Genomic DNA, 24209 nt, shown 5'->3' with positions numbered 1-24209 from the left:
CAATGGCATGTGTAATGGCTACGTCCCTGCCGGGTGCCGCTAGAATTGCCTCCGCAAGTGGTCCCATCCGATCAGGAGTGTCTCGAGCCGCTCCGCCAATTCCAGTGAAATGAAGTTGGCCTTGGCTCCTCCATCAAAGAAGATCATGGCCTCTTGATCTTTCACTTTGCCCCAAGCTCGGCAAAGTTCTGTACTCTTGTCCATGGTGTTGGGATCGATACCCACACAATCTGGAACCAGTCCTGTTTTCATCTTGCCTTTTCTTCCACGTTCCTCAACTGCTCTCGAACTCTCAAGCCTGTCGTCGTCCTTATCATTCTGTCCTTTCTGTGTCTTTTTAGGGCACTTCGAGGAGATATGTCCATATTCCCCGCATCCAAAGCACTTCCCCTCCCTGATAAAGCGAGCTCTCTCCTGAGGAGTAAGCTTGGGTCGTGCATCCTTCTTCTCTGGGTTGCTCTTCCTCTTTCTACTTTCATTTCCAGAAGTCTTGTTCGGCTCGTTATGCCATGACCTCATCGGTGGGGTACGTCAGACTGCCAGAGTGAATGGCAAAGCCCCGCTTCGCATGACTCATCAACTCCTGAATAGAAGCTGACTTCTGTTCCAAGCAGTGATCTCGAATCTTTGTAGGTAGACCCAAGGTGAACGCTCAATTTACTCTCTGAACGAGATCTTCTTGTTTCAAGAGGCGGGTAGAAAAGAGCTCCAGAATCTCTCACAGTAAGCATCCACTGTATCTCTCTTGGTCATCCGAAGATTGTTCCAAGCAGCTCGTATATCGCGTTCATACTCTTGCGTCAACCAAGAAGAAATAAAAAGCTTCTTAAGTTTCAGTCATTTAACTAGCGCAGTCTTGTTTAAAAGAAGCGTGGACCACCAAGTTCGAGCATTCCCCTTAAAATAAAAGGCAACTCTCTGAATCTTGGAGTGCTCTGAGTAGCGTCCTCTCGTGAAAGCGATGTCAAACTGCCGTGTAAAAGACAAAGCCTTCGAAGCATCTTTGTATCCTGAAAAATTGTCATATTTGATCGACTATCCACCTTAAACTCTCGGACTTTCTTGCTTTTATCTTCCAGAAAGTCATACTGGTTGGCTTTATAGAAATTCTTCTTGTTTGCATATAATTTTCCGTCATCGGAGTCTGAACTATCTATAGACGAGTCCTCTGTAGAATCGTCACTCACTGGGCGAGATTTAGACTTCTTTGCCTTTTTCTTGCACTTTCTCAAGCCTTGTTTCTTGCTTTGCTTTTTGCCTTTTCTGTCTTCTTCGCTCGAATCTAAAGAGCTAGAAGAACTGTCAGAAGAAGAAGAAGAGGAATTGGGTACTTGTTTAAATCGAGCACGCTTCTTCTGTTTCTTTGCTTTGTCAAATGTCGACTGACGACCCAAATAACCCGGAAAGTCGGTGCCTTTCTTTTGCTTTTTGCAGTGCTTTTTGGGTTTCTTATGCGCGTCAAAAAACTGAGCAATCCGTGCATCAACCACCTCTTCTAATTCCTTCTCTGAATATTGCTTGTGATCGAAAGGTTTCTTGAGAGCGGGTTTCGGGGGATCAATTGACGGCGCTTCATCTCTCGTTGCTCCACCTGAGTAGGCTGAGGCGAGCCATCGGAATCTTCGTTGTGATCCTTGTCCACATCTCCAGATGCAAAGGGAGCCGACTGATCCTTGCGTGAAGCCATAGGTGCCGCGGAAAAAAATATTGGGGATCGGATTTCTTGTAGAAGAGAAATCGGCCGTGCTCTGATACCACTGTAGCAGGCTTTGGATACTCCAAGTCGAGAATCAATCACGACAGCACCAATGAACCACTTCAAAACAGTTCACAATTCACAATAGATTTGCATTGGCCCGACGGAGTTCCATGCCTAGAGATATTGGCCCCAAAGACTGGCGCCCCTTTCAGTATTTCTTTATGTATTGATCAATGTTCACAGTACAAGAGAGCGGTTAGGGTTTCACTCTCAGACTCTGCGTCCAGATGCTCTCAAGAGAGTGAGCCCTCATCGCTTATTTAAATTACAAGGGATGCCAAAAGCCGAGCCCCAAAAGCTTCAGATCAAAAGCCTAAAATAAAAGCAAAATCTCTTTCCTCTCTCAAGCTCTCTCGAGCTTTAGGAAAATAAAGCAAGTATTCTCTCTCTCTTTCTCTCTTGAATTGCGTAGAGCCAAAAAGCAACCCACACAATTATGCCAGCGCAATTTTCTAAGGATTGTGTACGGTTCCACGTCATCATGCCAATGCATTTCACGGAATCTCAACTGCTGCTTTTAGGGTTAGGCTTTCTGGCAAAAATTAGGGTTTTTAGGGTTAGGGTTTCCAACATTAGGGTTTTCAGCAGCTCGGCTCCCGAGCAAACACGTCATCACTTTGTGACACCCTCTATTTGAAGTCACAAATGGTCGGACATTGTGTGGCCACTGTGAAACGCCTTACAGCCGAGAGTTTCACCCACAATCGAGAAGGGCAGGTCACCACGAGATGGTCGGGCCAGTAGGCATTGAAATCCGAGAAGTAAAAGGGTGTCTAGGCTCAATTCAAAGTCATTTAGGCCCCTCACTACACTTTATAAGTCGATGGGTAGCTAGGAATTTAACTCAAAAGAGGCAAAGTGGACACTTAGCGGCTCCAGATGAATTTGCCAGTCCAACATGAAGAGGGGGCGTCCAATTTAAGAGTAGAGGCTGATTTTTGCTCTACAAGCGAACACAAGTGTGTGAGTAGTGTGTGCAAGTGATCACAGCTTTAATGGAAAGCTTGCCTTCTCCCTTGTCTTATGTAGCACAATTATTCCGCTCGCGCACCTCTCTACCCTTTTGAATACAAAATCGTAATGCCCAGCTCAAGGGCTTTCCATCTATATGTACAATTGTGAGGGTTCGTGCGCGTATGCCGAGGCAAGAGCCTCTTGTCCAGCAACTGGATTAGCAAATTGCTAATCCCTTGCAAGTACAGGTGAATTTGGAGAGATTTCACGTGAGAAATCTCGTCCGATTCAAAGGGCAAGTAGTCCTACCCGTGCGAGTACGAGGGCTTCCTACAAATGCGACCAACACAAGAAACGGAGCCCGAAACAGTAAATTACAGCCTGCTGTGTATTTTTGCAGGTTTAGGGTTTTGACCCTAATCGATCCCTCATACCCCAAAGAGCTTTGGGGAAGCGAGGGGATCACTGTACACGTGATCTGGTGCATTATTGGGGCACAAAAACAGAGAATTCAGCGTGCTGCATTCTCGCCACGTATGGGAAAGTGCTCGTATCTGCCGGGAAAGTCACTTTTTGCATAAGGATTTTATCTATGAAGCCTCCTACTGCGGTTATGCTGCCGAAATCCAGGTAGAGTAGGCCATTTTTCGGCCTGGTAAAAGCGGGACAGCTTGTAGGAACTTGCAGGTTTTTCAGATTTTGCCGGTGGAAGCCAAGAATGTGAATGTTGTGACTAATGCGTTATCAAAAAAGCCACAGATTTCAGTTGTGTCAATTCCGTATCATCATGAACTTGATGACATGAAGGAACAGTATGCTATTGATGAAGATTTTGCAAGGATCTTTGAACAGTTGCAAGATGGGCAACGCCATGAGCACTATCTCCTCAAGGATGGTTGTATCATGAGGCATGGCAGACTATGTGTCACTAGGCCATTACGACATAAGGTTATGGTAGAAAGCCATGCCCCACCGTATGCAAGGCGTCGTGGTATAGATGTGACAATGAAAGCAATCGAGACATTCTTTTATTGGCCTACATTGAGGAGAGATGTGGATGCCTTTGTGCGCGCATGCGTGATTTTCCAAGAGATCGAATTAGACATGCAAAAGGAGCTTGTTACACCCGCTGCCTATTCCAAATAAGCCATGGGGAAGCATTGCTATTGCTATGGATTTTATCTTTGATCTTCCAAGAACATCGACAAGGAATGATAGTAATGGACCATTATTTACAGGTTCAACAAGCAGGCCCATTTTATTCCTGTCAAGGAGAAGATAAAATCTAACCAGATGGCACGGTTGTTTATGTACAATGTTTTCAAGTACCATGGTATGCCACAGTCTATTGTCAATGATCGTGATCCTCGTATGACTAGCCTTTACTAGAGAGGCTTGTTTGAAAACATGGGCACCATGCTAAGGTTTTCCTCCTCATTTCACCCACAAATTGATGGACAGTCAGAAGAGGCTAACTCTATTGTCTTAGATATGCTGAAATGTTATGTGTCAAATAATAAGGGGAAGTGGGAACAATATCTACCCATGCTTGAGTATTCATATAACAATACAGTGCATTCGTCAACAAGAGAAGCACCTTTTGAGATTGTTGAGGGTGGCAAAAATGATTTTCTCATTTTGCACACAAAAGGTAAGATTTCCGAAACAGATCGATATGTTGAGAATATGGATGAAATGTATTACTAGCAACTTTATTAAGATGCACTCATACGTGATGAAGCAGACTCTTCAAAGAGGTTACGATTCTTGAAACCTAAATCAAATTCTTTGATGAAGGCAGGCGCCTTCGATTGTCTCCCACTCTTGCAGGTTTCTTTTTTCTTTTTCTCATTCTTCAATTTGTATATCTTCTGCTCCCTTGTACGTAGCTCCGTTGTTTTTGAAGGAGTTTAGATTGACGATGCCCTTCCTTAATAGATATTCCTTGGCAAACACAATTGGGTCTCCGAGATCAGAACTTTCAGTAAAATTTTCAAAGTGAGATACCTTTTAATTTGCGAATGACTTACTAGGGACCACCACTTGCACGTCAAGATTTGACAACGAATTCTCCATCTCTATCATGCGTTGAAGAAGCTTCTTTTCAAGCTTTGTCAATCCATCTTCTCCGTGGTTGTGAGCATGAGATGATGATGGATTCTTTTCTCTATGTCGACTGTTTGATTTCTCATAGTTGCTACTCTTCAAGGAGAATTCTCCTTTAAAGGAAGCGGAATCCTTTAAATGACTATAGAGTATTGTTAACCTCGACCTCTCTTTGTGGCTTGGCATCTTTATGGTACCATCAGTCTTCAAATCCAAGACAACCTTTAATTACCCGGATGGTAGAGAAGATAACTTCGCTCTAATACCAATGAAACTCGCTCTTCTGCATAAAAGATAGACACTAATCTCCGATTAGAGCTTGAGAGAGAATATATGTATAGAGATAGCATGATAGATGCAAAGAGATATTGATAACTTGAAGACTAAGCGAGACAGATCAGAGAGAGAAAGAGAGAGTTAAGATTGAGAGTGACACAACATTGACCCGGAACTGCCGAGCCCCTTCACAAAAATATGTTTATTCCTCCACAACCACAAGTGTATAGGCTGAAAATTTAGTATCGAATCATTGTTACAGGCTTAAACACTCCAAGCGAGAAATCAATAGCAACACACAACCAAAAACTTCAAAATCATTGAGCTTTAGTAGAGAGAGAGAGAGAGAGAGAGTCAACATGGCACGACGCGCCTAGAAGCACTGGCCCAAAGATTGGCGCCCCTTTCGGTATTTCTTTATTATTGCTCACAACAAAGTACAACTCCCGAAGGTCCTCTACTCTAGGATTGTGTGTCCAGATGCTCTACAGAGTGAGAGGCCAAATGTCACCAGCGTGTGACTACTATCTATCCTTTTTGTTGATTTCTTTCTTATTATCTATTTACTTTCCCTTTTTGGAAACACCCCTCGGGAAATCTAACTGCCCTGCATTGCATAGCTAGTGTGGAACTGTCCAGAGGGAGTCCAGGCCTGAGGGCAAGAGAGCACTAAGGTTGGACAAGGACTATGGTTAGCCAAGTGGGGTCATTGACTAGCCAAAAGTGGAATCCTTTGCTACAGAGGCTACATTTCAATTCTGGGTGTGGCCACAGTGAACAAAGAGGGTCGGATGACCTAGAAAGATACAATGGCAGCATCTCCTAAAATTTAGGGAACTGCTATTTTGGGACCTGAAAATGTGTTGACGTCATTACCTCCGGAATGACAAAGGGAACATTTTCTTACTCTGCCGTGAAGTCAACTGGGCAACCGGTTGGGATATTTTTAGGCGGCAACCCCGAAACGGGAAAATGCTTGTAAATGTGCCAAGTGGCACATTCTGGTGCAGTTTCTAATGCAAGAGAGAGTTGGCGCTGAATTTTAAGCTGGGAGAGGCTCATTTGCAGCTTTTGTCACAAGTTAAGAGCTATGGAGTGCTTGCTTTCCCTCCTATGTACAGTGCGGTGCCAGGAGTGATGCCCTGCACGCTACGCACTGCCCTCTCTCTCCCCTTTGGCAGTATGTTATGCCCCTCTAGTGGGCTCTTCATTTGACCAATGTACAGTTGTGTGGGTTCATGCGCGATTGCCGAGGCAAGAGCCTCTTGCACAGGTATTGGATTAGCTAGCAGCTAACCCCCCCGCAGGTACAGGTGAATTCGGAGAGGTTTCACGCCAGAAATCTCGTCCGATTCAAAGGGCAAGTAGCCCTACAGGTGCGGGAGCTCGAGGACTTGCTACGGATGCGACCGGCACGCGAAACGGAGCCCGAAACAGTAAATTACAGCCTGCTGTGTATTTTTGCAGGTTTAGGGTTTTGGCCCTAAACGGACCCTAATACCCCCAGGAGGTTCGAGGACGCAAGGGGACCGCTGTACAGGTGATCTGGAGCATTTTCAGGGCTGAAAACATAGAATTCAGCGTGCTGCAGATCCTCGCCAGGTTTTGCAAAGTGCCCGTATGCGTCGGGAAAGTCAGTCAATGCGTGGGAATACTGACTGTGAAGGGTTCTAGTACAGTTATGCTGCCGAAATCGGGCTGGAACAGTGGAAATTCAGCCGAGTTTGTGCGGGGCAGCTTGTAGGGAACCACAGCATTTATTCCCTCTTTTGAACAAGAAAGAAATACCGAAAGGGGCGCCTAAGTTAGGGGCCAATCTGGTGTCGGTCTACTCATACAGGTGCAATCTAGCAGCCTGTATCCCTCTCCCCTTTGTTGTGTCTTGAAAGTACAGGTAAAATAGACGACTAATAATGGGTGAAAGCTAAATCAAGGTTTAAAGTAAAATCTACCGCCCTTTTTGGATTGAACACGCCGGTTTCATGGTTCCATCGACGGGATTAAATCACTTTTTCCCATAGAAGTGAGCCTTGGTCAGTTTTGGGCTTGAAGACACAGGGGATCATAGACCAGACACAGGGAATTGCAATTATGGCTGACAGACCAGATGATGTGACTGAAGAGGTTTCCTCTTCACAGGGTCAACAGACACATGAAGTGGGTGAGTCCTCAAGACCACCACAGACAGATGACGATATATTCAGGACCCAGTTGGCTACTGCTGTGGCTATGTTCACACAAGTAATGCAGAACCCGAGGTTTTTAGCCTTTCTGCAACCTCCTGTTCCGTCTCAGCAAGTTGGGTCACTGGATCATATTCAAAAGCCTGTTAAGGCTCGAGCACAGGTGATTCATACCGCACAGTCAATGGAAACACCTGTACACTTGACGGAGAATATGCAATCTCCACAACCTGTGCCTAAGGTGCAAGAACAGGTGGCTGAGATGCCAATTTTTCAAGCTGTACCAGTTCAGCCCGCCACCTTTCAGCAGCCTATAGCTGGTTCTAATGGGCAGGGAAGCAACCTACAGGCTATGCAACAGGTCTTCCCACCACCTTCAGTACACCCTGGCTATTTTGGAGGTGGATCGATATTCCAGAGCATGGCTGGTCATGCACCTGGAAATCAGTGTTACACGCCAGGAACAGTGTTTGGGGGTGCTCAAACGATGATGCCTAACCCCATGTACAGTGTCACGGGCATACTACCAGGGTTTCAGAGCACTCAGGGCCAAATTGGGATGCCACAGGCAAATTTTGGTATGGCTGGAATTACAAATCAGCAGCCAAATATGGCATTTCCAGGTCAAGTTAATAGCGGCCAAGGAACACAGATGAACCCTAATAGTGTTCCCATGTTTCAGTCACTTCCATATGACAATTTAACGCCGCTGGAGAGGCCAACTCCGTACAAAGAAGGTGGCAAAGGTGTGTCATTCACGACCTTTACAAGGTTTGATGACAGGAAAAAGGCTCTCTCATTCCTCCAGCAGTTTGACAAGGCCTATGCAGGGGGAAATTTTATAGAGGCTTCAAAGGTCCACAAGGCAACCACTTTCTTGACAGGGAATGCGGGACAATGGTGGACAACTTTATTGCTTCAAGGGCAAGCTCCGTCCACATGGATTTATTTCGAGCAGATTTTTGCAGCAGCATGGTTATCTGATGACTTTGAAGCATATGTCATGACAGAATGGCACCAACTAAATGCTGCCACTTGCAGAAATCTGGATGATTACAATCGGAAGTTTTGGAAAGCTCTACTTCCAGTAACTTCCTATAGGTTTGTGCCATTGACAGAACAGATTGAAAAATACTGTTGTGGCCTACCTAAAGGATTGAGAAAGTACTGTACAAAGACAAAAGTCACTACTTTGACGCAGCTCATCGAGGTAGCAAACACTGGCAATGGTTTGCTCAAGGGAGAAGATTGTGAATTTAACACTGGCGTCAAGGCAAGATCAGGCAAGAAAAATTCAGCCAAGAAGCACGTTCCCAATGAGGCTCCTAAAGGGACTCAGGAGTCAGCCAACGCAGGGAAAGATAAAGCTACGGCTGAATCAGAAAAGGGACCAGCAAAGAAATGGAAAAGACGTTTTCCTCGCAAGTCAGAAGAGCAAAAGAAGGTCCTGAGGACAGAGAACAAATGCTTTATATGTGAGCAACCTGGCCACATTGCTTACAATTGTCCTACAAAGAAAAGGCCAGCTGATTCTGATGACAAGGAAGACAAGAAAGGAAAGAAGCCCATGGCTGGTCTAGTACCAGATATGGTGGGCGACAAGCCAAATTCAAATGCAAGTGAGCTTTGCAGAGCATGGGGAAAGGTCAGGGATCAAACAGTGCTTATCTTCTTTGATCCAGGTGCCAAAGCCAACTTTATTTCCCCAGAATTGGCTTCAGAGTTGGGAATCCAGTCCTATGTAGATGCTGAAGAATTTTACATCATGCCACTGGACGGATGTGATGTGTTGTTAGGTATTCCTTGGTTGTTTCGTGTACAGGGAATCATGGATGCCTACAACAAAAAGATCGTTGTACAGAGCAGGGGAAAGACTCACATTCTGGATGTAAAGCTTATAGGGGAGTCTATTCCCACTATATCAGCTTCTGCTATTACTTCTGTAATGAAAAAGCATCTTTCTGCGTACTTGGTTTTTGCACGTGAAGTGTCAGATTGTGATGAATCAAATTTATCTGTGCTAGATAAAGAAAGGTCAATGTTTTTACAACAGTACAGTGACTGTTTTTCCGATTCATTACCGTCTCAATTACCGCCAGAGAGACCCGAGGACCATGCGATAGATTTGGTGCCAGGCAGTAGCCCACCAAATAAGCCTCCGTACAGGGTTACTGCGGCTCAGCAGAAAGAGATAATGGGCCAAGTACAGGAGTTGTTAGAAAAGGGGCTGATTCAGCCCAGTTCATCTCCATTCTGTTCTCCAGTGTTGTTGGTGCAGAAAAAGGATGACTCATGGCGTATATGCATCGACTACCGTGCATTGAACAAGAATACCATCAAGAATAGGTTCCCTATACCTAGAATTGATGATATTATGGACAAATTAGAAGGAGCAGCTATGTTTAGCAGGATAGATCTAAAGAGTGGGTACCATCAGATCCGCATTAGATCAGAGGATGTGCACAAGACTGCTTTTAGAACAACGTTTGGCCTTTACGAATTTTTAGTGATGCCCTTTGGTCACAAATGCTCCTGCTACGTTCAATAGGATGATGGACAGAATTTTCCGTCCACACCAGCAGTTTGTTGATACATTCTTTGATGACATGATAGTCTACTCAAAGAATGAAGAGGAGCATAGGCATCACTTGGCCATTGTGTTCAAAGAGCTACGCAGTCATAGGTTGCTCATCAATGCAAAGAAAAGTGAGTTTTTTCTAGAAGAGATTCACTTTCTGGGACACATTGTCTCAAAGGATGGTGTCAGAATGGATCCTGCAAAAGTTGAAGCGATCAAGTCATGGCCAAATTTGAAGACGGTGCATGATGTCCGAAGCTTTTTGGGACTATGCTCCTCTTACAAAAGGTTTATCCGAAATTTCACTGAGATTGCTTCACCTTTACATGCTCTTCAAAAGAAGGCAGTCACCTTTAGATGGACACAAAAAGAGATTTCAGCTTTTAATCTCTTAAAGGAAAAGATGACTTCAGATCCAGTCATTGTGTTGCTAGATCTTAGGAAGTCATTTGTGGTCCAGTGTGACGCCTGCGGTAGTAGCATTGGTGCAGTGCTAATGCAAGATGGCAGGGTAGTAGCCTATGAGAGCAGAATTTTGCAAGGGCCAGAGATGACCATGCAGGTCTATGAGAAAGAGTTACTGGCTGTGATTCATGCGCTCTTAAGTTGGAAACACTACCTGCTAGGTGCAGATTTCGTTGTCCAAACGGACCATCAAACCTTGCGATACTTCTTGACACAGACAAAGTTATCTGAGAAGCATATGCGATGGGCAAATATCTTGTCCATGTTCCATTTTCAGATTGTGCATGTGGAAGGCAAGAAGAATGTTGTGGCTGATGCCTTGTCAAGGAAGCCACAAATTTCAATTGTGTCGATTCCTTATCATCATGAACTTGATGATATGAGAGAACAGTATGAAAATGAAGAAGATTTTGCAAGGGTCTTCGAGCAGCTAATGCAAGGACAACGTCATGAACACTATCTTCTTAAAGACGGGTTCATGATGATGCATGGCAGATTGTGTGTCACAAAGCCATTGCGACGCAAAGTTATGGAAGAGAGTCATGTCCCACCGTATGCAGGGCATCGTGGTATCAATGCTACAGTTAAAGCGGTTGAGACATTCTTCTATTGGCCTACATTGAGAAGGGATGTGGTTGCCTTTGAGCGAGAATGCCTAATATGCCAAAAGGTCAAGTTTGACAGGCAAAAGGCACCAGGGTTATTGCAACCACTACCTATTCCAGATAAACCATAAGAAAGTATTGCTATGGATTTTATCTTTGATCTTCCGAGAACGCAGACAGGAAACGATGGTATTTGGACCATTATTTGCAGATTCAGCAAACAGGCTCATTTTATTCCTGTCAGGAAGAAGATAAAGCCAGATCAGATGGCACGCTTGTTTATGAGCAATATTTTCAAGTATCATGGCATGCCACAGTCGATTGTTAGCGACCGTGATCCACGCATGACAAGTTTGTTCTGGAGAGGCTTGTTTGAGAATATGGGCACCAAGCTCAAATTCTCTTCGTCATTTCATCCTCAAACAGATGGGCAGTCAGAAGAGGCAAATTCTACTATCCTAGATCTGCTGAAGTGTTATGTGTCAGAGCATAAAGAAAAGTGGGAGCAGTATTTGCCATTGGTGGAGTATGCATACAATAATACAGTGCATTCATCAACTGGCAAGACACCTTTTGAGATAGTTGAAGGTGGCAAGAAAGTTCCTCCCATACTGCATACAAAGGACAAGATATTTGAAGCAGATAAGTATGTTCAGGACATGGATGAAATGTACAAGAAGGTCAAAGTGGCCTTAGAAAGGACTCAGGCAAAACAAAAGAAAGCAGCTGATCGTCACCGTCGTGAAGTGGTATATTCACTTGGTGATTGGGTGCTTTTACGCTTTGAAAAGGCAAGGTTAAAGAAGATGAAGGGAAAGGAAAGACTGTTTCCAAAGCTCAGCATGCGTTACTATGGGCCTTTTCAAGTATGCGACATAATCAATGATGTTGCATATAGGCTGAAATTGCCTGACAGTTGGAAGATTCACAATGCATTTCATGTGAGTCTTCTCAGACCCTATGTGGGTGATGTGCCAGAAGATATGCCAGTTGAAGATCAGCCGGAAGTCGAGGAACTTGACGAGATCTTGGTCCCTGAACAGATTTTGGCACACAAAGAAAGGAAAGTGAAAGGCAAGGTTGCTAGGCGTTACTTGGTAAAGTTCAGAAACAATCCACCAATGGATGCTAAGTGGATGGAAGAAGGTGAACTTGCAGAGTCACCAACTGTGTTATCACTTTACCTGGAAGCCTTCGATTTGCAACCTACCTTGACCCCTTGAGTTTCAAAGCTAAATGGATTGTCACTGTGACAATCGCTTCTGAAACAAATGATGTACATGGTATTTAAAGTGAGCTCAAATCAAATACCTGTTACATGAATGTTAGAGCTGTACAGATTGTCAGTTTGGCAATTGCTCTTATGGAATGTCCAAAAGTTTGGTTAGTGCTATAGAAGTGAGTATTTCTTGTCAGTTTGTCAAGGATACAATGATTGCTTCTATTGAAGAGTACATGTGTAACTGCATTCTTAAACTGTCGGTTTGGGTATGCTCGAAAGTGTTACGGGATCCAACGTGTACTATAAGACAGTGGCAAAATGTGCAGCTACCATTTTGTCATTGGAAAGTTAGTGACTCAAAGCAATGGCAGAGTGCGAAGCTACCACTATGTCATTGGGACAGGATTCACATGCAGGCAATACATGAGTCGACGAGGTGTTGAATACACCAGGGTTGACAATGAGCATGTATGTGTCGTATATGTGTCGACAGGTGTTGAATACATCATTGTTGACAGTAAGCATGTACGACATAGATGCAAACGAGGACGTTTGAGATTTCAAGAGGGGGGTATGTCACCAGCGTGTGACTACTATCTATCCTTTTTGTTGATTTCTTTCTTATTATCTATTTACTTTCACTTTTTGGAAACACCCCTCGGGAAATCTAACTGCCCTGCATTGCATAGCTAGTGTGGAACTGTCCAGAGGGAGTCCAGGCCTGAGGGCAAGAGAGCACTAAGGTTGGACAAGGACTATGGTTAGCCAAGTGGGATCATTGACTAGCCAAAAGTGGAATCCTTTGCTACAGAGGCTACATTTCAATTCTGGGTGTGGCCATAGTGAACAAAGAGGGTCGGATGACCTAGAAAGATACAATGGCAGCATCTCCTAAAATTTAGGGAACTGCTATTTTGGGACCTGAAATGTGTTGACGTCATTACCTCCGGAATGACAAAGGGAACATTTTCTTACTCTGCCGTGAAGTCAAATGGGCAACCGGTTGGGATATTTTTAGGCGGCAACTCCGAAACGGGAAAATGCTTGTAAATGTGCCAAGTGGCACATTCTGGTGCAGTTTCTAATGCAAGAGAGAGTTGGCGCTGAATTTTAAGCTAGGAGAGGCTCATTTGCAGCTTTTGTCACAGGTTAAGAGCTATGGAGTGCTTGCTTTCCCTCCTATGTACAGTGCGGTGCCAAAAGTGATGCCCTGCACGCTACGCACTGCCCTCTCTCTCCCCTTTGGCAGTATGTTATGCCCCTCTAGTGGGCTCTTCATTTGACCAATGTACAGTTGTGTGGGTTCATGCGCGATTGCCGAGGCAAGAGCCTCTTGCACAGGTATTGGATTAGCTAGCGGCTAATCCCCCCGCAGGTACAGGTGAATTCGGAGAGGTTTCACGCCAGACGTCCGATTCAAAGGGCAAGTAGCCCTACAGGTGCGGGAGCTCGAGGACTTGCTACGGATGCGACCGGCACGCGAAACGGAGCCCGAAACAGTAAATTACAGCCTGCTGTGTATTTTTGCAGGTTTAGGGTTTTGGCCCTAAACGGACCCTAATACCCCCAGGAGGTTCGAGGACGCAAGGGGACCGCTGTACAGGTGATCTGGCGCATTTTCAGGGCTGAAAACAGAGAATTCAGCATGCTGCAGATCCTCGCCAGGTTTTGCAAAGTGCCCGTATGCGTCGGGAAAGTCAGTCAATGCGTAGGAATACTGACTGTGAAGGGTTCTAGTACAGTTATGCTGCCGAAATCGGGCTGGAACAGTGGAAATTCAGCCGAGTTTGTGCGGGGCAGCTTGTAGGGAACCACAGCGTTTATTCCCTCTTTTGAACAAGAAAGAAATACCGAAAGGGGCGCCTAAGTTAAGGGCCAATCTGGTGTCGGTCTACTCATACAGGTGCAATCTAGCAGCCTGTATCCCTCTCCCCTTTGTTGTGTCTTGAAAGTACAGGTAAAATAGACGACTAATAATGGGTGAAAGCTAAATCAAGGTTTAAAGTAAAATCTACCGCCCTTTTTGGATTGAACACGCCGGTTTCACCAAAGGGCTCTTTTATTCTTACAAGGGATACCCACAAGCATCATATCAAAAGCGTTGCAAAACCCAAAAGCATCAACACCGAAAAGCTCCCCCACATAAAACTATCAAAAATTTACGAAAATCCAACAATCTGCCACGTCAACACAGCAACGCAAAATCAAAGCGTCCGTTCAATCTGCGGCCTGCCCTGTCAACATGTGAGCGCATTTTACAGAAAACAGTCCTAGAGATCAAGCTTTGGTTATTTTTGGGTTAGAATGTTCAACAAGTGCTACATAAGTTCTTCGAGTTGGTCGGTTCAATATCTCTTGTCCACTCAATCATTTCTCTTCCAGTTGGTCATGCCACGTCATCACTTTGTGACAATCACCATCATACAAGTAAAAAAACAATCTTATTGGTTTTCCCTCGTTTGCATGTATCGCCCTTACAAGCACATGCAAGAGTTGGAGAAACGCACCCGTTTGTGTGCCACCCCAAAGGCCTACCAATGCGTCACACAAATGGTTGATTGCGCAAGACCAATGTCCTTTTCTGGAAAAAAAATTGGCAATGCCTTCATCATGCGTTCCCCTTCCATGCGATCACTTCAGTAGCACTTCCTCCAATGTCTTCCTTCCTCATATGAGCTTGAATGTGAGAGGTAATATGTAGAGCTTAAAGGGGGGGGGGGGGGGCGAGAGAGAGCGAGGTAACATGTAGAGGGCAATGGTGATGGTAGTGTAGAGGCTTCTTGGGTTAAGATTTAGAGAGTAATTTCAACAATGAGGTGATCTTTAAAATGAGGGAAAAGGGGCTGTTTTTATAGATGAACTTGCCTCTTAAATAAGAAGGTTACGTGGTAGCATTATCACAAGTGTCTTGGCACTTGTCTAAAACGATAAATTATCTTTGACTAGTGTCCTTACATGTCTCAAGTGCATTGGCACAAGTGTCTTGCCCCTTTTTTGTAAAAAGAACAAAAGTGAATTGTCTTGTCTTTGACAAGTGTCCCTACACATGTAATGAGTGTCTTGACATGTTTTTCTTTTGGAACATCAATATTGAAATTAAATGAAAGCAGAATACCTAATGCTCAAGTATTTTCAAAACAGCACTCAATCAAATTCATCATGCATGTTTTATTGGATGTGTGCCTAAGGTAGATTCCATCCGTTCCATACACTTGTCTCTCTCTCTCTCTCTCTCTCTCTCTCTCTCTCTCTCTCTCTCTCTCTCAATAAGGTGAGCAAATATAGTCCTTCATGCTTTTTAAGCATGTCAATGGCCATTCATACTTCCTCTTTGGTATAGAAGTATGTACAATCACTTATATTTCCGTAAAGACAAGAACACATGTCAAGTTATGTAATCTTTCGATCAGAAAGACAACATCATAGTCACAAGGGGACGGGGAAGGGTCTCGAGGACGTGACGTGTCATAATACAATGAGTTTTGCAATCATAATACCAAAATATGACGTGATAAGGGTGTGACATGCACGCACCGTGCATATTGACACGGTGAAATTGTGATCAATCATCATACTCAAAGGGCAAAACGTAATGATGTACGAGTGAAGAATGAATAAGTAGAGTCTAGTGGACAACATTGGCATAAATGGACCATGTCCCTTATCTAAATTCAAACTTATCGTCCCTTGCCCACGTCCCGTCCGCTTGGGTCACCGAGGACCCGTGTCCCAAGCCACATCCCCTTTGCAACCATGTGAGGGACCCCTCTGCTGTCCCGCGTCCCCCCTTTTGTCCCCGCCAAAAACCCTCCCGTCCCCAGGTCCCCTGTGACTTTGGACAACATATGTAATCTTTCATAAATTTCTTTGATTCATGGGTTTCCGAGACTGGTGACAAAGAATGCATGAGAGAGAGAGAGAGAGAGAGAGAGAGAGAGGAATTGCTCGAATCAATCAACTTGGCAATAAGTTAGATGATCACTACAACAGGGACTTGTGGTAATGATACAACCCTCAAGGGGTTCTTATATACCCTTAACTAAGTGACCAACCCAATTCTCATATCAAATAAGTTAAAAAACCTAAAAAAGGATGTAAAACTTTCACACCCTTTCTAAAGCTCATAGTGGCCATATGTAGGAGGACCAAGTTGAAGAACAAGGTACCATGGACACGCCATTCAAGGCCTTCTATTTGTCCACTAGATACACCTTGGATTTCAAACACCCAAAAAAATGCCATCTTGAGAATCGGTTACCTCATAGAAAGTTGAATTGTAGGCCTATACCACCATCTCATACTCCTTGGGTATCTTCGTAAGTACCAAGGCAACTAGTTGAGAACTAGTCAATTCACTTACCATAGTCGAGAGTTGATCATGGATGACATTTGCCTTCAAAGAATGATTGCAAGTAAGTTCGGACCTCAAAGTTGATGGAAAATAACTATCCAAGAAGTGTGCCCACTCACATCATAGAGTCTCGATCAAGAATATCTCTGAGCTTTGACCACATTTCACTGGCAATTTGCAAAGTTTATACTACAAGAGAGATTTCAATTGTCACTATCTAAACAATAGCTCACATGGCCTTCACATTACTAGCATTCTCAAAAACGGATGATTCAAGAAACGCGTCATTCTTAAGTTGAGTCCACCTATTGTTTTCGAACCTCAAGAGTCCATTAACCACTTCGCCAACGATGTCCCAAAAGCCTTTTCGAAGGAACCACATCCGAGTGATAAATTTACAATGAGCAAAGTTTTCTCCAATAAGTTTGTCATTGACGTTTACACAGGAGAACCATCCCCGACACGAGATCACGCAAGAAAGAGCTCCAAATTGAAGAGGGTTAAAGTTGACTACCTTCGAGCATCGAAATTGGGCTTACAAGGTCCTTCAATAAAAGTGACTCTTTTAAGGCTTAATAACCAAAGGGCTAGTGTAATAGATTTGGACACTCAAAGCGAGAGATCAATAGCAACACATGAACAGAGACTGCAAATGACTGAACTTAACTTGAATAGAGAGAGAGAAAAGGAGAGTCAACACGAAACGAAAGAGTTTCGTCCCACACTGGCGTCCCTTCCAATATTTCTTTACTATTATTTCACAACAGTACAACTTCCCAATGGTCCAACTCTTCGAGACTTTGCGTCCAGATGCTTCATAAAGAGTGGTTCTCAAGCACTTGTAAATAGTACAAGGGTTGCCACAAGAAGATCCTCAAAAGCTAATGCCCCAAAGGCTATTGGCCCAAGAATCTGTGTAAAATCTAGCAATCATTTTTGCGTTTTGCGGTGCTGGCAACGTTGTTGACTGCCGCCTTTACGTTGTTGGCCAGTCACTTTAACACTAGACTTGTAATGAGACATAAAACTGACTGAAGCCACAAAAATGGCTCACATCAGGATTCTAGTAGATAAAACATAACTTTTGTATATGACATCAAAATTTCATGAAACTTCTTGATTATGGGTTCAAGATATGAAAAAGGTTTCTAGATACACAATTTACATGAAAAACTCAAAAATAAAAAATTTACTTTTCTAAAATTCATAAATTTTACGTAAAACTCTTCAACACTTAACTTGAAGAAGTAAAAAATGTTGACAAGTCTTTGCATATGGGTTAGAAAAGCTTCGTACATCTATCACATACCTATTGAGGGATTTTTCAAAGAAGTTTGGACTGCTTAACACTAGAATGGTAACCTAACAGGACATAAAAGTGTCCTTTCATGGTTTTGGGAAAAAATTCCAAAACCATAGTAGATCCACTCATTTTGAAAAAACCTTTCATGAGCTTATAGTTCAATAACTACTACATATGGAAAAAATGAGAAACTTGTAATTTTTCTCATCCCTTGGTCACTACAAGCCTCCAAAGTTGATGGACCATTGCATTTTGCTCAAAACAGCAAATTCTTACAATTGATTGCATATAAATAAGAGTGGGGATTTTTGTAGGATATGAGATAAAATGCCCCGTTAACTTCGATGGGTTGGTGACCAAAACATATGGTTGCTTTTACCTCACTAATTTGTTTTTGGGCAAAAAAAAATAAGTACAAAAAAGTTGCATTTTTGCCATTCTGCGGACCTATCATCAAAGTTTCTATAGTCACGCTCAATACAGATACTATATACATGTTTTCTTAGTTCCCTTTGGGCCTTTGGATTCAAAAGGAGCCATGGAGCATGTCAAAAGGATAATGGATCTCTTACAATTGGAACCTTAGGGGCAATGATAAAGTGCTATATACAACAAACATAAAAAAACTGGGTTTAACATTATGACCTCTAGAAACCCATAGAAACTACAATATCTATCCAAGTTTGTAGTCTATGATTAGATATGGTAACTACCTACAAAATACACACAATTGGCCTAAGAAACTAGCAATATTGAGAAAGTTATACTTGCTACTCTAAAATGTATCGTATTCTTCAGCAATCAAAAAACTCAACCATCATCATACACTATGTTATATAGCATATTAGGTCCCCCAAAACTCAAGGAAGATTAGCTTTATGTTATACATTACACTTACACAATCAAAATTCAATTTGGATATCAAGAAAGCCACCTAAAAAATCATAAAAGTACTAATTTTGGCCAAAAAAACAGGATTATGCAATTCTTGTAAATTGGTCATAACTTTCAATTTTAACACTTAGATCTCCCTACAAGCATCAAAACATGTTGAGAACTATGAAGGCCTAACCTCTAGCCATCTAAACCTCACAAACATGAAATTTAGAGTGGTCTAGTTGCCAAAATTTGAAAAAAAGCCAAAAACAGGACCCGTTTTTTCACATTGTTTAGGTTCAAAAATGTTGTGCAAGAGTAAGGTTAATAGTGAGATCGATACTCAAAAAAAAAAGCTAAGTTTTTTTCAGGTCATAAGGCAACTTTGTGGATATATAGCACCTAGAAATTCATTTTCATACTCTTCAAATAATTCAAGCAAAATGGTCACTTAACATGACACAAAAGTGTCCAAGGACATAAAAGTATCCTGTTACCATTCTAGTGTTAACAAGATTTGATTTACTTCCAAACTTAAATTTAAAAAAAATTCCCATTCGCGTAAATTAGTTATAGAAGATGGCAATGGAAAGACACCTTTAGACCTTCATTTAGCTCTATAATATTTTTTATCGACTCATATTGAGTGTTGGTCATAATTCCCTGAAACCATTTTCTATTTAGGTAGCTAACATAGTGTTCAGAAATTTTTCACAAAAGTCTCAAAAAGCCACAAAAGTGACGGATTTTTTATAAGACTAGTGTTAAGTCTTCATTTAATAGGGTTTAAGCCCCTCAACCATGTCCTGCAAGTTATCCTGGGTTTAGAGTTTTTAACTCTAACCCTGTAGTCCTCTAGGCCATATCTGATAAGTTGGGCATGGCACGTCACAAACTTGTGACATACCCTGACATACCCCTCCACTTGAAAGAATTGTAATCGCCTTTAATTACTCCTACAAAACAAACATAAGCCAAAAAAATTCTTTAGTAGACACTAACTCCATGTAACCATGCACTAGACTGCACACATCCAAAGACATCAGTTGCTGATCAATGTCATTTTCATTGAGGGTCCCAGATACAAATCATGATCATTGTAGCCTATTTAGCAATCACATCCAAACCTTGTTGCTCTTTGAACGGATGTTGTAACAAACTTGGATACCCCAAGTCTAGATTCTGTCGCGACACAACAGCAATTCACTTCAAAATACTTCACAATTCAAGAGTCGACACAACCCGGCATAGTTCCGTGCCAAGAGAGATTGGCCCCAAAGTTTGACGCACCTTTCGGTATTTCTTTCATAATAATCTTTAAGCAAAGTACAACTTCCCGCGAGTGATCGCTCTCAGACTCTGCGACCAGATGCTCTGGGAAGTGAGTCCCCCTTGGGTCACTTATAAACATTACAAGGGATGCTAAAAGCAAAGCCCACGACACTATATATTTACAAACATGCATTTCACAAATCACAAGTGCACCAAATTAATCCTTTTGATTCGACATACACTTCAGAAATAAAGATTGCTAAAAATCCAAAAGCCTAAAGGATCAACTCAAAATTCAAGAGAATCTACAAAGTTCTTCTCTCCCATCCACTTTGCATCGGGAGCCAAAAAAGCCTCCTCTTGACCAAATTATTGGTGGACTAAGCTTACCCTTCTCTTCTTTACATGTGCCCTGGGACTTGGAGGTTGCTACTCTGTCTCCTTGTTCTCCAACATCATTCTAATCATCAAAACTCTCTGATGAACTATAAGCTAGTTTCCTTGGTATTAAACACTTCGCGAAGATGTGTCCCTATTTACCACAACCATATCACTTGCACTCTTTTCAATACTCACCATGCTGCTCTTCTGTCAAATTGGGCCACGTGGATTTCTTCTTTTAATCTACTTCACTTGGAAGACTCTTGCCCCATTATGATAGGTCAATTAGCCAACATGCATACCAAAACCATAGTAACAGGGAACGGGCGGAACGGACCCTAAATGTTCAGAAACGGCGTTTCGAATGGGTCTGGCTTTCCAAACGGAGTCGGGAACTGAACACCGTTCCGGAACGAGGTGTAACCGCAACAGGGACCCGGAACGGGGTGGAACGGCACCCGGAACGGGAATCCGGAACGGTCAAACCAAAAAGTCAACTTTTTTTACTAGCCATTTGGGGGAATGTTTGGGGGCTATTTGGGGTCAAATTTGGGGCTATTTAGAGGGCTCATTTGGGGCTGTTTGGACTCTGGAGGCTTGTCTCACCTCCTCCTCAAGCTCTCAACATCTCTACTGAGCTACTCTCCTTGCTAAAGCTTTAAGCTTGGACATGGAGCTCCGGCTTCTTCCTGTTCCTTTTTGGCGGAAAGCACAACACCCTCAAAGAACAAATGTGGCTTCTACCTCTCTTTCTCAGGCTCCATTCCTCCCTCTCGTGTCTCGAGCTCCATTCCTCTCTCTCTCTCTCTCTCTCTCTCTCTCTCTCTCTCTCTCTCTCTCTCTCTCTCTCTCTCTCTCTCTCTCTCTCTCTCTCTAACTCCATCCTTGTCTCAAGCTCCGTCATCATAAAACATGTGTAAATATGGCTCTAATTAGGATGGTCAAATTCAAAAGATTAACTTATAGTTTTTCACTAGCATATGAGCTTATAATACATATAATATATATAGTTTCTTTGGTCTACCGTTTCGGCCCCGTTCACGTTCCGGCCCCTCTCCTCACTCCCGTTCTGCACCCTACCGTTCTCGTTCTCGTTCCGAGTAACTATGACCAAAACCTTCTTTGGCATATTCCATAAGCCCCTGAACGGATTCTTCAAATTGAGGACACCAGCAAAAAGGTGTCCCAAAACATTTCACAATGGTAAACCGAAGTGTCTTTCTTCTTCGTTCTCAGATGATGTCAAGCCATTATGAAAACTTCTTCATATTCTACCCTTAACCAAGACGAAGTGAAAATCCTCTTGAATTATACCCTCTTTTTAGGTGCTTCTCTGTGCAACACCACAGTAAACCACCATGTAAGGCGTTACCTTCAAATAAGACACCACCCTGCGTACCTTGGAGGCTTTAGAGAAAAGTCCTCCCGGAAAAATGTTGCATACATGCAAGGGCTAGATCAGTGTACCGTGTCTTGTAGCGTGAAAATGTAACAAACTTAATTGATGACCCTGACCTTGAATCCTAGGTCTTCTTGCTCTTTTCTCATTGTCTGAACTGTCAAAAAAGGACAAGGTCTCCTCCTTTGAGCTACTAGATTGCTTTCTGTGCTTTCCAAACTTTTTCTTGGATCTACTTTTTTTGCTTTGCTTGGTTTTTCTCAACTTTTGCTGCTTTTTCTCATCCTCACTGAAACTAGAGAAATAGGAACCATCGGAATTGTCTAAAGAGGAGAAAACATCCCGGGTCATCCTTGAAATGAACACACTTCTTGGTTCTGCTAGCGACCTCGAAAGTAGACTTCCAACCCAAACAACCGTGTAATAGAGAGAGAGAGAGAGAGAGAGAGAGAGAGATTGCTCTAAGCAACCAACATAGTAGAAGTAGAAGATTATTACAATGGAGGCACGTGGTACCTATATAACTCTTTGGGATTCTTATATACCCCTAAACTAAATTGCCTGACCCAATTCTCATGTCAAAGAAGTAAAACGTATCAACAGTGACAAAACAAATGAATAGGATCACATTGAGCTTCGAATTGAGATACTTAACTATAGCACCTAAGAGTCATATTTTCTCTTGAGCAATTCTCTTAATCTAGATTTGATTCTCTGTCTAATGCGATTTTCACTCTCTACAAAAAAAGCTTTTTTTCACTTCTTCCTCTTATACTTGTTCTATATGTTATTTGGACACAAACAACCCTCAGCATTTCTAGTGATGACTTTAAGAGAGGTCGCGTTTTGACTCACAAAAACAACCCATTAAGTTGGTTTGAAAGCACTTGAGGAGAAGACGATGCAAATCATCATCCAATGTGAGACAATTGAGATTCTAGCTTAAAATACACAGTTTGTACCCAAAAGCAGTTCAACGCAGAAACACACGACCAGCAATACTAAAGAATAACCTGAGTTGGCAAGAAAATTTGTACATATCCACCTTCTTATCATTTAATCTTACAAAACCAAAAGCAAAACTGATTTTCTAAAGATATAACAAGCCTATATAACATGCCTACAAGAAAAAAAAACCATGAAAACAAGCTGGCACAAACTTGAATCTTGAAACTTTTTGAAAACCTAAAGCCTATTCGCCTGTAGCTGTGTGACTCGACCAATAATGTGCAACAAAAGTTGCGACTAAACATATCCCAGATTGGAAGTGGCTGGTCGTGACATCCAATGGTGTCAGCAGTAAAAAACTGTTTCATATCTTAAAATAAAAACCCTGTGACACACCTTCCACTTTTCCTTGTGCTCATTGCAGCTATTCAGCTTAGCCTTTTACTGTTTCATATCTTGAAATAAGAACCCTGTGACACACCTTCCACTTTTCCTTGTGCTCATTGCAGCTATTCAGCTTAGCCCAGCAGCCAAAATAACATTCTTAAGTTCATTTTTCCGCATTAGCCTGAACTAAAACTAGGTGTATGAGCAGTACCGGTTGATTGCTTGGCAAAAGCACAAAATACAATCTAGTGAAAGCAAAAAAGCAGGTGCATGTATCTACCTCAATAGTTTCCTCTTTGGTCACATCCATTGTGGCAAGCTCACATCGAACTGGATGTCTTCTCTTCAATGCCTGCAGCCCTGGCGATTCTGCAGGATTTCTCGCCGTCCCATATACAATAGTGCCAGGATACTTGATTAACAGTTGTCGAGTCTGCAAGGAGAAAGCCGCTCATGTCACTGGGCAAATAAAAGCAGACTGGGGTGAGTGTGTATCTGTGTGAGTGTGTGTGTGTGTGTGTGTGTGTGTGTGTGTGTGAGAGAGAGAGAGAGAGACAGACATACAAATTCAAGGCCAAGACCACGGGAAGCGCCGGTTACGAGAGAGACAGGCTCGTGGTATTTGTTCGGGTAGAGGTTGGGGTCTTCCTCCTCTTCTTCATCGAAGATGGAGATAGCACGGATGCGGAAGGAAGGAGCCATCCGCAGAGAAGTAGGCCGAGCAGAGAGAGGCATGAACTGAGCTTCGGGCCTCCGCCATGGCAGTGAGAGAGACTTGGGGAGCACAAACGAGGCCATCTCCACGCGCAGGACTGGAGTGGCAGCAATGGAGTAGGGTTCTAGCGGCAGATAAAACTTGCTATAGCCTAGATATTTCTAAGAAAATAGTTCCTGGTACATGTAGCCTAAGGGCGTTTACACACTGGCGCCATGCCTGCCCGGGGGTGGGTTCTTTTTTTTCTTTTTTTACCATTAGCGCGAGAAGGTAGTAGGGAGAATCTGTACACGTATCGTGTATTTACAACTGCAGATTGAAATACATTACACCTTCGAGGGGCAACCGTGGGAACCACCCCCTCAATAGGGGAGGAGAATGCACCTAAGAGAACGCAACTTTTGAACCTTGAACCCTCAACCTTGGGGT

General features: G+C 43.0%; 1 protein-coding gene across 1 annotated transcript in view; it reads right to left on the bottom strand.

Moving 5' to 3' along the window:
* The window catches only part of LOC147430043 (uncharacterized), a 35119-nt gene extending 11192 nt beyond the window's left edge, over nt 1–23927 (bottom strand). Inside the window, exons 1-2 of the mRNA XM_086496235.1 lie at nt 23630–23927; nt 23346–23498 (exon numbers count right to left, since the gene is read on the bottom strand). Of these exons, the coding sequence (XP_086352361.1) occupies nt 23346–23498; nt 23630–23863 (387 nt within the window). The 5' untranslated portion in view covers nt 23864–23927. The remainder of the gene's footprint in view (nt 1–23345; nt 23499–23629) is intronic.
* Between the last annotated feature and the right edge of the window lie 282 nt (nt 23928–24209).

Source organism: Adiantum capillus-veneris, chromosome 22, assembly GCF_014529385.1.
Source record: "Adiantum capillus-veneris isolate H3 chromosome 22, ASM1452938v2, whole genome shotgun sequence".
In the NCBI taxonomy this organism is placed as follows: Eukaryota; Viridiplantae; Streptophyta; class Polypodiopsida; order Polypodiales; family Pteridaceae; genus Adiantum; species Adiantum capillus-veneris.
The sequence above is the reverse complement of the archived record's forward strand: the minus strand, read 5'-3'. Positions and strand labels throughout refer to the sequence as shown.